The 14,621-nt window shown below is 39.9% G+C and overlaps 2 protein-coding genes across 4 annotated transcripts; both read right to left on the minus strand.

Moving 5' to 3' along the window:
* Nucleotides 1–962: 962 nt before the first annotated feature.
* On the minus strand, nt 963–9,296 carry LOC110957402 (SS18L1 subunit of BAF chromatin remodeling complex). 2 transcript variants are annotated; one of them, XM_022203394.2, is made up of 11 exons: nt 9,052–9,296; nt 8,168–8,244; nt 7,998–8,082; nt 7,649–7,781; nt 7,004–7,261; nt 6,142–6,306; nt 4,659–4,760; nt 4,050–4,142; nt 3,794–3,913; nt 3,579–3,706; nt 963–3,141 (listed from the first exon to the last, which is right to left on the minus strand). In XM_022203394.2, the coding sequence occupies exons 1-11, from the start codon at nt 9,118–9,120 to the stop codon at nt 3,115–3,117; spliced, it is 1,257 nt and encodes a 418-aa protein (XP_022059086.1). In that variant the 5' UTR covers nt 9,121–9,296; the 3' UTR covers nt 963–3,114. The 2 variants fall into 2 exon arrangements, with proteins under 2 accessions (XP_022059086.1, XP_022059087.1); XM_022203395.2 differs by lacking the exon at nt 4,659–4,760 and having other exon boundaries at nt 9,052–9,272.
* Nucleotides 9,297–10,215: 919 nt separating this feature from the next.
* On the minus strand, nt 10,216–14,417 carry lsm14b (LSM family member 14B). 2 transcript variants are annotated; one of them, XM_051948958.1, is made up of 6 exons: nt 13,791–14,417; nt 13,586–13,715; nt 13,281–13,475; nt 12,996–13,082; nt 12,172–12,905; nt 10,216–12,088 (listed from the first exon to the last, which is right to left on the minus strand). In XM_051948958.1, exons 1-5 carry the CDS (start codon nt 13,851–13,853, stop codon nt 12,730–12,732), a joined length of 651 nt encoding a protein of 216 aa, XP_051804918.1. In that variant the 5' UTR covers nt 13,854–14,417; the 3' UTR covers nt 10,216–12,088; nt 12,172–12,729. The 2 variants fall into 2 exon arrangements, with proteins under 2 accessions (XP_051804918.1, XP_051804917.1); XM_051948957.1 differs by lacking the exon at nt 12,996–13,082 and having other exon boundaries at nt 12,172–12,307.
* Between the last annotated feature and the right edge of the window lie 204 nt (nt 14,418–14,621).

Consider the following 14,621-nt stretch of genomic DNA (forward strand, 5'->3'; position numbering starts at 1 on the left):
CTTTCTTCAGTGACTAAACCACCTTAGTTGCAATCACAATCTCTAACTAATATGGAAATGACCTCACACAGGCAGCACTCAAGCCAGTTAATTTATTGATAGCTTTAACTGAGTATAATGGCACGGTGATGCAGTAGTTAGCACTGTTGCTTAACAGAAAGAAGATTCTGGGTCACTGGCCTTTCTGTGTGACGCTTCAGGTTCTTCCCACAGTCCAAAGACATGCATGGTAGGTTAAGTGGTGATTCTAAATTTGCAGGTGTCAGTGTGAGAGTGCTTGGTTGTCTGTCTCTTTGTGTTAGACCTGTGATGGACTACTCTGATACCCCACCTCCTGCCCATCTGCGCTGTGGTCCAGCTCCCCACTATGAAGCGGGTATAGATAAATGGATGGATGGACTTTTGAGTATGAAAATAATGTAGAGCCTCTATCAAATATTCACATCCTTTCAACGTTCTACTCTTTAATCGCTTTTCAGCATTAAATCGCAGTCAGTTTAGGGTTTTTTTCTAGACGAATTCACAATAAAAACTTTCATGTTAAAGTGAAAACAGACTGATGTATCAGTAATGTCAATTCATTATAAATCTTAAATGTAAAATAGGTTCAATTCAATTCAATTTTATTTATATATAGACTTGAAAAGGTGTGGAAGGCTGATTAAGAATGTCATTGTAATTGTAACCAAAAGAGCATCTACTAAATTCTGGCCTGAAGGGGGCGAATACTCATGCAGTCACTTACTTTATACTTTTAATTCCCTGACATTACTTTGTAGAAATCTGTTTCTTTTGATATGAAAGATATATATTTTTGTAAATTCATCTACAAAAAGTCAACTCATCTTGCTCATGATTCAGCACTGAAAACTTCCAAAGGCAGTGAATACTTTATACATACACTGCAGCCATCATGTGACTTCTGACAGTTTCTTGACAAACACTCAAAATGCAGACACTGAAAAGGTGAATGTCAGTTTATTTTTTTATATCACAAATAGTAACAAAAGACAGCAGAAAAGATCAGGCAATGCAGTCTTACAATAGATAAGTAGAGAACATTCATATTTTGATTATGCACATCAAACTTGACTCTCTCCTTCTCTAACATATGTGCAAAAACGCACACTCACACACATGTATGCACCACACACATGCACACGCGCGCACACACACACACACACTCACAAATGAGCCGTACCACCCACGAGTGATGACACTTTACATAGAACTGGAGAAGACTTGCCATATATGTTCAGTTCACAGTAAAATGAGACACTGATAACAGTTCATTGTATATAGAGAAACCTGTGATTGTCAGTGTTGAGTGGTACATATTTATTCAGCTGTTTGACAGCCAAGAATCTCCCATTCTTGATTACCCCCGCAAAATGACTGCAACTGTTGTGTTTTTCCAACCCTCTGAGGTAAATTGAGTTACAACAAGATACTGCAAAGCTGGACCTTAACAACCGCACTGATAATCCTTATTACTGACTGAACTGTCAGAAACAGTGACTTGTGAAATGACTAGAGGTGTTGTCTGACTTCTTTTAAATAAGTAAATCAATAAATTAACAATTAGATAGATAGATAGATAGATAGATAGATAGATAGATAGATAGATAGATAGATAGATAGATAGATAGATAGATAGATAATTAAAATAAATATGTAAAATAAGTACTTGTATGACATGTAAACTAAAAATTATTCTGCTGCAACACTTCTTATTTTTAACATTTCACTCATCTAATACAGAATAGGATAATATAAGTTTCGTTAGCTTAATGTTGTGATGAAACACATCATCTATTCATAGGTCAGAGATATATTTTTTTAAATGTCGCATGTCAGTTGAAACCTTCAACATAACATTTAGTAACTTGGAACAAACCGGCTCTTTACCACTGCTGCGTGTCAAGAAAAGACAAACAATGATAAAGTGTGAGTTCACCATAAGACCCAACCTCAACATGACCAACTGAGTGTATTGCACTTATTGAAGTAGAGGTGCAGGACATGTTACTGTTCTGTTCCTGTGGTACTTTGGCTTTTTGAGTATCATTTGTCAAAAACAGCCTGCATGGCACTACAATACAAAATCTCAGACAATACATACACTGTCACTGCAAAATAAAGTGCAGACAAAGTGGTAATGCTTTTTTTTCATGTAAAAATCATTACTGAATGGCATCAAAGTGTAACACGTAATAACTCTGCAGATATTTCATGTGCAGAGCAATGCCACTGAAAATATAGTGTCAAAAATACTACCACGATGTAGGATTATCATGGACCATGATACACATTTTTTAAATCTTGATCAGCATGTCCATTACCTCAGTAAGACATATGTAGAGAGTGAAAACACGTAATGTTTGACCACACAGCAACACATCACAGTTTGACTAACACAGACAAACCACCTGATCGTATCAGGTTCAAGGACCAACATTTTCACTGTCATAAATTAATATCCCTTATCATGAGATATAACAGTGTTTCTACTAGGAATTAAAGCAAGAGCTGGACAAATGACAAACAAATGTCAAGATACATTTCTTTAAAGGCTAAATTGCTTTTTATAACCACAACATCTCACAAACCAAAGTCCTGCTCTGTGCTACAAAACAAAACAAAAAATACATAGCATAATTAAAAAAAAAAAAAAAATAGGCGGTGTAAAAGAAAATAAACCAAAAATTAGGAGGTGGGGAAAATATAAGTAAAAGTAAGGGTCAAAAAAATTCAGCGCAAGATATCTGCAGGTCGCTGAGGCATACATAATGTCTCTACTGATGCTTTTTAGTAACCTATTTAATCCATGTAGAATATTAGCTTCAAATGTTTGATTCTACAAGCACCCTGACTTTCCTAGATGACCAGTAGCTCTTCACGCCTTCAACCATCAGCCTCAACCCTGTAGCAAGTAAAACAGACGAGGGAAGCATCATGTTTGACTAGATTTTGTATTTTTAGCTAGAATGATGATCAATGAAAGGACAATAAATCTAATGCAGCCAGATCTTCTAATCCACAGCTGAGCCCAGCACAGAACTGTTGAACCATCCCATTTCACTTTGTCTTCCAACAGCAAAACGATGCGGTGCTTTATTGCTGATAATTTCCGTACTGACCCTGAAATATAAAAAAACAACAGATTTAAACCACAAAGAATTTTATATTATGTGCTGTTCATTTCCTCTTTTCTCTTCTGTTAGCACTGAGACAGACCACAGTAGCTTTTTAAGTTTCCTTGTTTATCACATCATTTCTGCATGAATCATATTTCAGGATATTTGAAGCTCAATTGGATAAGGAAACAGGAAGCGGTGTTTTAGGTCATCATCAAATACAGTTTTGGTTCTTTTGGGCCAAAGGAAGCCTAGATAGGTTGCTGTGTTTTATCTGTTAGACATCATTGAAATTGCATAAATGTGTGGCAGTATGATCAACATAAGCATACATTTTTCCTTGAAATAGAAAGCAAATAGTTTTGTCAGTACTTAAAAACCAAGTCTCTCTATTAGCTTAAATTCTGGCTTAAATACATGATATTAGTAATATTTATTAACCTGTTCATAGGCGTAGGGCCTCTGCGTCTGTGCTCCAGGACCTCCCTGGGAAGAGCGGTAGGATCCATACTGTTGGCTTTGACCCTGCTGATACTGAGAATACTGGGAAGATCCTCCCTGGCCAGGACCTGCAGCACAGGAGTTACATTAAGTTTATGTGTACTTTTGTTTTGTGTGTATGCATGCGCACAATAAGTTGGAAAAGCTGTTCAAACCGTATCCCTGTGGCTGCCCGCTGTAGCCTTGTTGAGAGGAGTACTGCTGTTGGCTGAAGGGCTGCTGCTGGCCAGAGCTCTGCTGATACTGGGCCTGCTGTTGACTGTACTGAGAGTTACCTGCAGGTATACATGCCAAGCGCACTTGTCAGCTGTTAATTGTGTGTGTGAACAACTTGCTATAGTTTGGTTTGGAAGCGCTTGGGCAAATTCTGGTGTGAGGTTGCAGGTAAAAACACATAAAAAAAACTGTTACCTCCTTCGTAGTAATGCTGTGAGGACTCATCAAATGATCTGTCGTAGCCTTGCTCACCATACGAAGACTGCTGATAGGAATACTCCCCATGACCTGTAGAGAACACGATTCAACACATGCAAAACTCCTCTGCTAAGGGAAAGCCCACTGACATACAAAAGAGAAATTATTATTCGCACACTGCAGCCAAAACTTTCATAATAGATGCACAACAGCAAAATTATACAAACTGCATTTTTCAAGGCTTTTCACTTCATCATTATGCACAAAGCACAAAGAAACACCCCAGAGGAAGCGCTCTCCTCAACACATTCCTAAAGCACTCCTGAAATCTGAAATTTCGGCACACCAAAGGGGACAGTATGGACACAGACACACTGGCAGGAAACAGATTTGAGACTAATGTCAGGCTTTTGCAAATTTGTCTTTTTATATTTGTCATCTCCCACAATAGGAGAAAAAGATGCTGGTTGGGAGAAGGAACTGAAGCTTCAGCAGTAAATCTGGCTCAGGGCCTGTGGGATAGTGCTAAAAGGAAATGGAATGACCTGTACTGGGGGTTTGTGTGTTTGAGAGCTGTGTATGAAGTTTATGGATGTGCATGATTACCATCAGGGTAATACTGCTGGTTTATGGGCTCGCTGGAGCTCTGAGTGTGTCCATACTGCTCTCCGTAGAACTCGTCCTGTCCCATGTACTGCTGTGCAGATCCTGCAAGACAGGCGACACCACGATTGGTTAAACAGTTGGTTGGATCAATTGGCCCCTGAGTGAAGGGAATTTGGCCATCACTAGATTGTTCATAGCTAATCATAGGTATTGTGAATAACAGTGAATAGCCACTGAAATAATATAGCAATTATAATGTTGCTTATAATTGTTGTTTAAATAATGTACAGTACAAGCTATTTGTAATGGTTCTCTATGGGTTGACATAGTTACATAAAATAATAATATAAAGGAATATTTTCTGGGCCAATCCCAAATTTTAGAAGTGCCCCCGAAAGTGACGCAATTACAGAGGATAATCCCATGAAAAATTCCATGAGGGGAATATTTTGAGGAGAAAATGAGGACTACAGAAAGCCATGTACAGTATGAGGGAGAATCTGATCTCTGCTTGGTGATGGTGTGCAGAAACTCCAGATTCCACTTCTTCCCTTTGTCCTTGAATTTTATCTGATGAACTTAGAAAACCCACAGAGCAAAACCTCTCAGGGAGATGCAACAAAGAGCCAGTCTAATCTCCTTTTCAAACCACAATGGAGCTGAAAGTTTCCACATAGACATGAGCGGCACCATGAACAACACTGAGATGTCAACATCAGCAATGAGAGCAAAACAACCTCACAGAAATATTTCTTCTACTTCCACATATGACCAACTAGTCATAGCTGATAAAGGGGCCCTAACACAGCTAAATAACCAATCAGGAAAAGGCTGCTGAGTGATTCATCCAGCTTAACTATGGACACAACAATTCCATAACATGATTCTATCTGGAAATACCCCACCCAGTCATGTAAGGACAACAGTGTCAGGGAGAATGAGGACTTACAACAATGGCCTGTTGCCCTGGATTTAGTATTCCATCCTTTTTATATATCTAAGTTACTGCATGCCAAGTCTACACCCTTCAAAAAGACACAACAGGACAGAGGGAGCTATTATTAGGCACATGCTGACATTGCAAGTAAAGTGATTTACAGAGACAGGAACCTAATGTGACGCTGGTGATACATCTCCAGTCTGCTTCTTAAAGTTGCACGGAGGCAAATGGAATAGGCACATCCGCAGATGTTTAATATTACTGTCACTTTATTATCTGCATCATAATGCCACAACACTTGTTATCGAGAGCTTTCACAGCAAATTCAGCATTTCTAATAATCTGAAAACTTTGAGACTGGCATCTAACACCACAATGGGAACATCTAGAAACCTGTTGGCCAGTTCAATCAGTCAGTTCCACACACACACACGCACACACACGCACACACATGCCCAATCATCGTGCAATCAAACACAACCCAAACAAACTCACTGGGCCGAGCGCCAAATCAAAGTAGCAGGAAGAAGCCTTACCACCTACCTTGCTGGGAGGCGCGGTAGGATCCCATGGGCCTCTGAGCCATCATGCTGTTTCCTTGACCCCCCTGACCCATCATGCCCATGGACTGCTGTCCCTGATAGTGTGGGCCTCCAGCCTGGGCTGAGGAGTAGTGTGGAGTGGCAGATTGCTGGTGCATCATGGAGACTGGGGAGGAGGTGGGATTATTGGGGGAGAAATCTCACACATTATTCCAAAGAGGTGAAACTTTGATCTGTACTCAACAGCACACGTAGCATTCTCAGAACTGAGACTGGTAGAAATGTGCAGAATTAAACAAATCAACAAATGTGGAAAGGAGGTCCATGGTGATCAGGGGAAAAGCCAAAAGGGAGTCTCGTAGTAGTCAGGTGTCTCTTAAAGAAAAATCTCTTTAAAGAGATGCTTTCAAGATGCTGCTCTGAAGTAGAAATGCAAACAAAGCAAGTGAAGTGAGTGCATAAACGGAGGTACAATAGATACACATAGACATCCAGGGAAAGAAGGGCTGCATCTCAGGGACAGGGGTGAGAGATTTGGAGAAACTAAACCTGGAGCAAAAGGAAGGCAGGAGGAGGTAAGACACCCCTCTGATGAACTGAATGTGTTTGGTAGTTTTGATAGTTTGCCTGAAGGGAATTCAAAGACTGTTTGTGGATTTGCATGTAAGGAAACATTTAAAATCGATCAAAGGGGCATTTGCCATTAAAACACTCATTATACTTTATACTTCAATGATAAATATAAATAAGGCACTCTACAAGGTATATATATCTATATAGAGATTAAGGGTTTTGGTGGGTTCCATTAGCGCAGAAGTGATCTGATAGACCAACTCCTGACAATTGGGCTCCACCTGGCTCACCTTGGTTGGACTGCATGTTGAGGTTGCTGCGGGAGGAGGAGGAGGAGGAGGAAGAGGATGAGGACGAGGAGGAAGAAGAGGAGGAAGAGCCATAACCAGGCCCGGGGCCCTGGATCATGGTGGCCTGCGAGGAGGGTGCAGCGTGGCTGTAGCCGGACACCGAGCTACCATAGCTACTGGCTGGCAGGCTGAGGGATGTGGAGGGAATAGCCGACTGCACCTGACCAGACTGCTGCTGCATGGGAGCATGGCTGGGGCCTGACGACACACGAGCACAGTCAGAGCAGCCAGTACACGATCCCATGTGGGGCCACATCATGGTAACACATTCAGTTCATCTCTACAGGAAGCTCGCATGGTGGTATGAGGATAGAGTAATGAGTGTTAAAGATGTGTGGAAAGCGAAAGTCATTCTAGCTGCAAACAAATTTGACTGTCTGAAAACCGCAGATACTTGCAGGTAGTACAGAAAAAAAAACACACTGTGGCATTGTATCTGCAGACAAACATGCAGCAAAGTCAGGATCAGAGAAGCAAACAAGACAGTGGACAGACAACAAAAAAATGGAGCTGCAGTGTGGAACTAATATTCACGTGGAACAAAGGAGAGGATCTGTAAAAAGCACATTTGTGATTAACTCTTACCATTGCTCATTTGACTCTGCATCATTGACGTGGGGGGAAGTCCTGGTGCCATGTTGTCATTGAGGTTGTTTGGAGCGTGTCCTCCACTCTGGCCCATCCCGCCGGGACCCATCGACATATTTGGAGTGGGAGGCTAAAAGTTAAAGCACAAATTCACTCATTTTAGCAGCAGTCATATTTGACTGACATTGTTTAAAGGTATTTTCACAGAATATACACATTTAATTTCTGGTTTACAGGCATTTTCTTTCAATGTTGCACCTTACGGACATTTCGAATACTTAATCTGGTCTGCTTAGTGGATGAATCTGTTAAGTTACATGATCCTGAAATCACAGATAAGACTCACCGCAGGTAGTAGTGATTGCATGTTCTGATTTGAATCGGCTATTGTGGCCAAGTAAACAAGATTTCTGTGCAGGATCTGCTGATACCTGTCAAGAAAAATGAAAGATTTAGTCAAGGTTTACTCTTGCCATGACAAGGCTCTGCTCAGGATAAGAAAAAAAGAACACTTACTGTGTGCATTCAGCCGTCTTGCCTTTGCTTTGGTAATCCATTATACATTGTATTAAATGATGATTTTCATCCAGCATCTTTGGGAGACAATAAAACAACTTCAGCTCTCATTGCAGTGTAGTGTAGTAAATTATCCTCATTGCTGTCCTGGATTCTCAGAACTTCAACCAGACAAGGGTTTTTGTTTCTTTATATTTTCTGGGTCAGCTTTTTATTTTTTGACATTTTTTACATAATGGAACCAAATGAAGACGCAGCTTTTCAGTCTTTATTTAGGACATCGTTTGAAAGTCTGTTGTAAGGATGGGTCGTGCCTTTTAACAAGAAAATTCGGTTCAGTCAAGGATAAAAGCAACATATAGAGCTCAGGATTGTCCTGCGATGCTCTTTTCCCTCCATCCTACATTTCTGTTCTATTCTCAACGTAACCCATATATATTTTTTCTTTTTTCCTAAAGAGCGCAGGTGTAGACTACATAACCACCAATTAAACACAAGTCTGCCAGTGATCATGCAACTACAACCAATGAAACCCCGCACATGCTTTACAATTCTTGGAAACAAAGTCGTAAAATCCAAAGCTGATATTTATTTCCCATTTCAATAAAGACAACTACGATTGTGGAGGAATCAGCCAGACTGACAGCATCTCAGGGAAGCAGGGATCCGGGTAGTGTTAAGAATATCGATCGGCTGCATCTCGGCTTTGTTTGGTTCGCACCTTCAGCTGACTGTAACGTTACAATACCAGTTGCCATTTCTTTGATATTCACCACAGGCTACTTTCTCTGCACTGGAGGAGCATCACAGACTCCCCATCCATCCTGGAAGATTTAAACACAAACGCCGCGACGCATTAAGATTTATTTGTTCCTTCTTTTTACCTTTTGAATCGTCTGCTGTGTCACCTCCCCTTTACTCCTGGGGCGAGCCGATGAAAACGCCACCGACATTTTGTCATATGGGAAATAAAAGCGCTTCTTTTATTCTAATATTTATTATCATGAGCGCAGCCCCTCTATTTGGTTACATAGTTTCTCCATTACCAGGGTATAGGGGTATTGACGATCCCACACCTCTGTCGCCGAGGAAGGGGATAGAGAAAACACTTGATTTATCTGAATGGAATTAAACACATCATGTTGGTGAAAATGTCATTTATGGTCTGCGTGTAAATAATGGCACAGATAACGAAGCGCTATGTGACCGGGGAGCATCCCTCTCCCTCGGTGTTTGGTACGGTCCGGACACTGAGTAGCCTACCAGTTCCCTTTCCAGACGGGTTTCCTTTGATTCATGAAAGCCAATCAGTCTGTGTAGGCGAGACACGCTGCTCCTCCTCACAGTCTGAGGATGAAACTGTTGCAAAAGTTGTTTTTAGCACCTCAGGATATATTTTTTTTAGTGTCACAGTCTAGTGTTCATGTCTGTTGGAACAGCACCATGCACCTGACAGCTTCAGGCCTCCTTTCTAAAAGATTTCAAACTTCAAGAGATCAAATAGTAAGCCAGACATTTCAATTTCTGTTGCTTGTTAACTTACATTATAAAAAAAGACCTGTAATTTTTATTAAAAAAAATAAAACTTAAATCATTTTACAGATTGTCCTTGTTTTGCTCAATTACATGTAAGAATCACTACAATCACAAAAAAGTATTAATTTACATGATTAAAAAAAAACAAAAAACAAAAAAAAACAGGCCAAACCTGTAAATAATGTCCCTATCAAAATGTCTCACTTTTTTTTATAAATAGTAGTTTGCTCTTTTACACTGCAACAGTGCACTGTTTTTAACCAAAAATTCTATTTATTTTATGTATGTTTTTCATTATTTGAAAGAAAACGTAAATATTAAGGATTAAAAATGTACTTTTTTTGTTATTTTAGAGATTTTCAGTTTTGTGATTGAACTGTTTCCAATTATTTGAAAGAAACTGTGAAAATATTAAGGATGAAAAATCGTTTTTATTTTACAAATTTTCCCCAATTTGTTAAGTAATAAATAGTGAAATCATTGACAAAAAAAGTATTAAAATACATGTCAACTACAATTCTACAATTTCATTTAGCAGATGCTTTTGTCCAAAGCGACGTACAACACAAGCAAGAATTCAGACATAAGGAAAAACCTGTTTAAAAGATGGAAATGATTGTTCCTTGACAATGTGTGGCCATAAAATTCCAGTTCTATGGTATTTAAATCCACTAAGAATATGATTTTACAGGTAGTTGCTGTTATTTTCACTAATTTTGAACATTACAGCAATCCAACCCTTTTCAATGGTATTTTTCTTGCATCTTTGCTGTTTCAGTGTATACACTACTCACAAAAAGTTAGGGATACTCGGCTTTCGGGTGAAATTTCAGGATGAATCAAAAATGCACTGTAACCTTTACAGGTGAACGTAATGCAACTTTCTCTAAACTTCTGAATGCTCGCGTCCAACAGTTCAGTGTTTTAGTACTTTCTGCACAACGTGCGGATCTCTAATGAGGAGCTTAACGGCAAAATTCACAACAGGCGTTTATGCCAATAAATTTCCTGGTTCGGTTAGAATTGGTATTTAAACAGTCCTCATCACACTATTCCCATTTTAACATCACAAGACCAAGGCGACACTTAATTAACAGTACCCCACCATTGTGAGCCTTCAAACAGGATGTTCTCAGACAAAAGCGGCCACTGAGCTCAGATTGTCACAGTGCATCATCAGCAGGTTGCAACAAAGGTAGTCTGAAGAGTCACAGAAAGGTATGGAAATAGACATCCTTTGGCCACATCCCACAGAGATGACCGCTTCATTGTGAGCAGTGCTGCCCTGTGGAACCGAATTAAGAATGCTATTCAACTCCAGTTGTTATCAAGCTGTTATTGATGGTCAAGGGCACGTGACAAGTTGAGACATTGCCATTTTTTCCTTATGGTACACCCACCACTGTTGTTGGCTTTTGTGTCATTAAATTAAGGTAAGGAAAGAACCATTGCATGCTTCTACTTAAATGTCCTACTTTCATGATGCAATATGACTGTAGTGTGAACTTGTTACTTTTTTCATAAATTTCACCTGAAAGCCAAATATTCCTACCTTTTTGTGAATAGTGTATACACACACACACACTTGCAATAATGTTAATTTATGATCCAAAAGACTTTTCCCTATTAAAAGACTAAATAACTTAACATTGGAATCTGTTCAAATTACACTGTCAATAAAGTTTACTTTTGCATGTCACAGACTATGACAATGTGCGACAATGTTCAGTTTATTTACATGAAGATCACTTGTTGCTTCAATTTGTCAAAGCAAGTCAATGCACACAATTCAAATACACTTGTTTAGTTCATGTTAACATTTACAGTATGCAACAACTTGCTAAATAAATGTACAAATAACATTAAGTGGCGAAGTCAGAATTTGTTTTCATGAAATATACATTTCAGAAGTGACATTTAGTAGCAAACAAAATGAAACAACCAAACAGCAATTTTAAGTGGAAACTTAAATATTTCCATTTGAAAAAACACAACTCTTCCAGTAACTATTAACCTTGTTCAAAATGAGGTTAAAAAAAAAAAAAGTCTTGACAAAATGGGGGCAAGATAAGTGCCGCAGGAAGGAAAGAAAAAGACAAAAAAAACAACATAATTTCATACAGGACCAGCAGAGCCACTTCTGCTGATCACTGCGATGGATAACAATCCCATAACAAAAGGGAAGCAACCATTATAGGATGAAATTGTTATTGGTGCCTTTACATCTGTCCACTTCTGGTTCTGTGAGGAGGTAGAGTCTGAGCAATGCCTTGTCCTCTTCGCCCAGTGTATCCACCTCTGAATCCTTGGCCTCTCAGGAACCTTCCGGGCACTCCAAAAGTCTCCAGATTCCGTTTCCGCTCTTCTGCCCATGATATTCTGAAACTATTACAAAGACAGGAATTAACATGTAGCTCCACATAACAGAAAAAAAGTTTGAACTACGAGAATGAAAAGGTCACCATTACCTGAAGCTACTGTCACACGAGATATTGTCAAAGAAGGACTTTGCTTTGTCATAGTAGCATTTTGGTCCAAAACGGTCATCCTCTGCAGCAGAGTGCAATCCCTCGTTTTCTTTCTTGTCTACCTCAAAATTGTCACCTGCAAACAGAAACATGTACTGTGACCACAGTGGAGGGACACAGATTGGAACACTAAGCAGAGCGACTGTGCCTTAAATGACCGATTCACTGTTTCATCTGTGCCAAATCTGGTAGCAGATGGCTTTGAAATCTCACTTGACTGTTGTTGAATTCAAGTTGAATTCTGTTCAAACTGCAAGCACCTGTGCCAAAATGGAGCCTAATCTTTGAAGATGTCTATGCAAATGTGAAAACATGATACACACACAATGACAAGGGAAGTGCCATCATAACTGCTGCCATGTTGACCAAATCAAGGTCCAAAATGTCTGTGAACTTGAGATTGCCCATCTGACAGGATTGGTAATTGTTAAAGTTTAAACTGATAAAGCAGTCCTTCAAGAAGAAGCTGATGGAAAAATGGTGCATTTGTGGCCTCTTCTAGCTGAACCAACCTTTCACATTCATCCTATTCTGTACCTCCCTCTCGAGCTCCTCCTTAATAAACTGAGCATTTGAGGAATCAAAATCAAAGTCAGTGTCAAACTTGAGGGTGGGAGATGGAATATTAGCCACGATCAGCTGTCCTCTACCACGATTCCTACGCCTTCGAGCTCCTAAAATTACAAGAGCACTACATGTTAGAACTTGTTGGGTATATGCCAAAAATTCAGGTTCTGACTTTTTTTTGTATGTTTGACAAGTACCTTGTCTTCTTCTGGGTGGTGGCCTGTTTTCACAATTCTGCTGCCAAGTTTCCTGCTGAGAAGCGGTCACACCTGGGCCTGACTTCACTTCAAATCAAAAACCAACATCTAAACTCACTTTTAATTGTTCACAGCTGCACAGATGGACATGAAGTACTCCCTGAACCCCTCCTACAGTGTTGTAAAATGCTTCAGGGCTATTAAACAATTCAAGCTGCTCACTTTTTTTTCCAGTTAGCGGGACATAACACTTTGTCTTTTATCACTGCATGTCTACAAGCTTACTGGTGGTTCCAGGTCCTCTTCTGGTCTGAGAATTGAGTCCACTGGTCCTCTGGGGCCTCCTCCTGTCCCACTGCTGCTCCTGCGTCCGGAATGCAGTCAGACCTCTCCTCTGTCCGAGTCTGTCCACACTGAGGGTTTGAACAGCCTTTTCCACCATGGGGCCTCTTGCAACATGCAAGCCTGGAAGCACAGGCCCTGCATGAAGAACACAATCAAACACTGCAGCATGAAAGCAACCCAGAGCAGTATAGATGTGCTACTTTGTGGTCAGGTTACTCAAAATAAGTTCATGCTCACTGATTTACCTAACCCAAGAGCTGCAGCATACTGTGGATTAAGCAGAGAGCCGGCAGCAAGATGGTTGTAAGCAGACATCCTTAGGGGGCTAAACTGTCCCAGAGCTGGGTAAATCCCTGACGAGCCAGCACTGGATGACTGAAAAATTAGTTGTTTAAACAATTTAACACATTATCTGGGTCTTTGCAGACTTTGCTCTTGGTTGTTGTTTACCTGTACAATTGCAGGATCCGGGGGAAGGCCATGGTGGGCTCTTGGAGGCTCACACAGGGACATATCCTTAATATCGCTTCCCCGGAAAGTAATATAATCATAGACATCATCCCTGGCTGGTGTTGGTCTGTCAGTGAATCGACCCTCCGTTCCAAAACATTTGACTAGTTAAAAGGAAATGTTTGACAAAGCTAAGAATTTTGTTAGATACATGCTTCAGTTTTGCTACTTTCTTTGTAACATTAAAAAAATATATGCAACTTCGCAAAAGCATAATTTCTTCTTTCTTTCTTAAGGTTATGAAGAGCCAGCCTACACTACTCACCTTTTGCAAGAACTATTGTAGAGTTCACTTTATCAATTGTGTACAAAATCCCCTCATAGCGATTATTGGCTTTCGAAATTAACCATATCTTGCAACCAAGGTACAGATTTGTAGAAGTCATAGTTGGAGAATATTCAGGACAGTTGCAATAAATTTTCACAAAAATTCACGTCACATGGCACCATTCAGGCCGTGGCAAAACCCGGAACTATTTATTGGTGTTCACAGGTGAGTTGAGGCCACGCCCACTGATTGAGGCTCAACTCACCTGGCACTGAAAGAAGAGCCAATCACTGTCAGTCCCTGGAAACTGCTGAACATGTCATGTATGACCCATAATTGATAATATTTTGCATAAATTATAAGTATTTTTTATTTTATTATTCATTGAGTAAGTGTTTGTAATATTGTCAGATATGTGGAATTATACGGAGAACATTTCTCAGAATTTTACAAGAAGTTACCACAGGTCGTGTTCCTTTTGTAGCGTCTACAGGCATGTTGCA

The sequence above is a fragment of the Acanthochromis polyacanthus genome, chromosome 6, assembly GCF_021347895.1.
Source record: "Acanthochromis polyacanthus isolate Apoly-LR-REF ecotype Palm Island chromosome 6, KAUST_Apoly_ChrSc, whole genome shotgun sequence".
NCBI lineage: Eukaryota > Metazoa > Chordata > Actinopteri > Pomacentridae > Acanthochromis > Acanthochromis polyacanthus.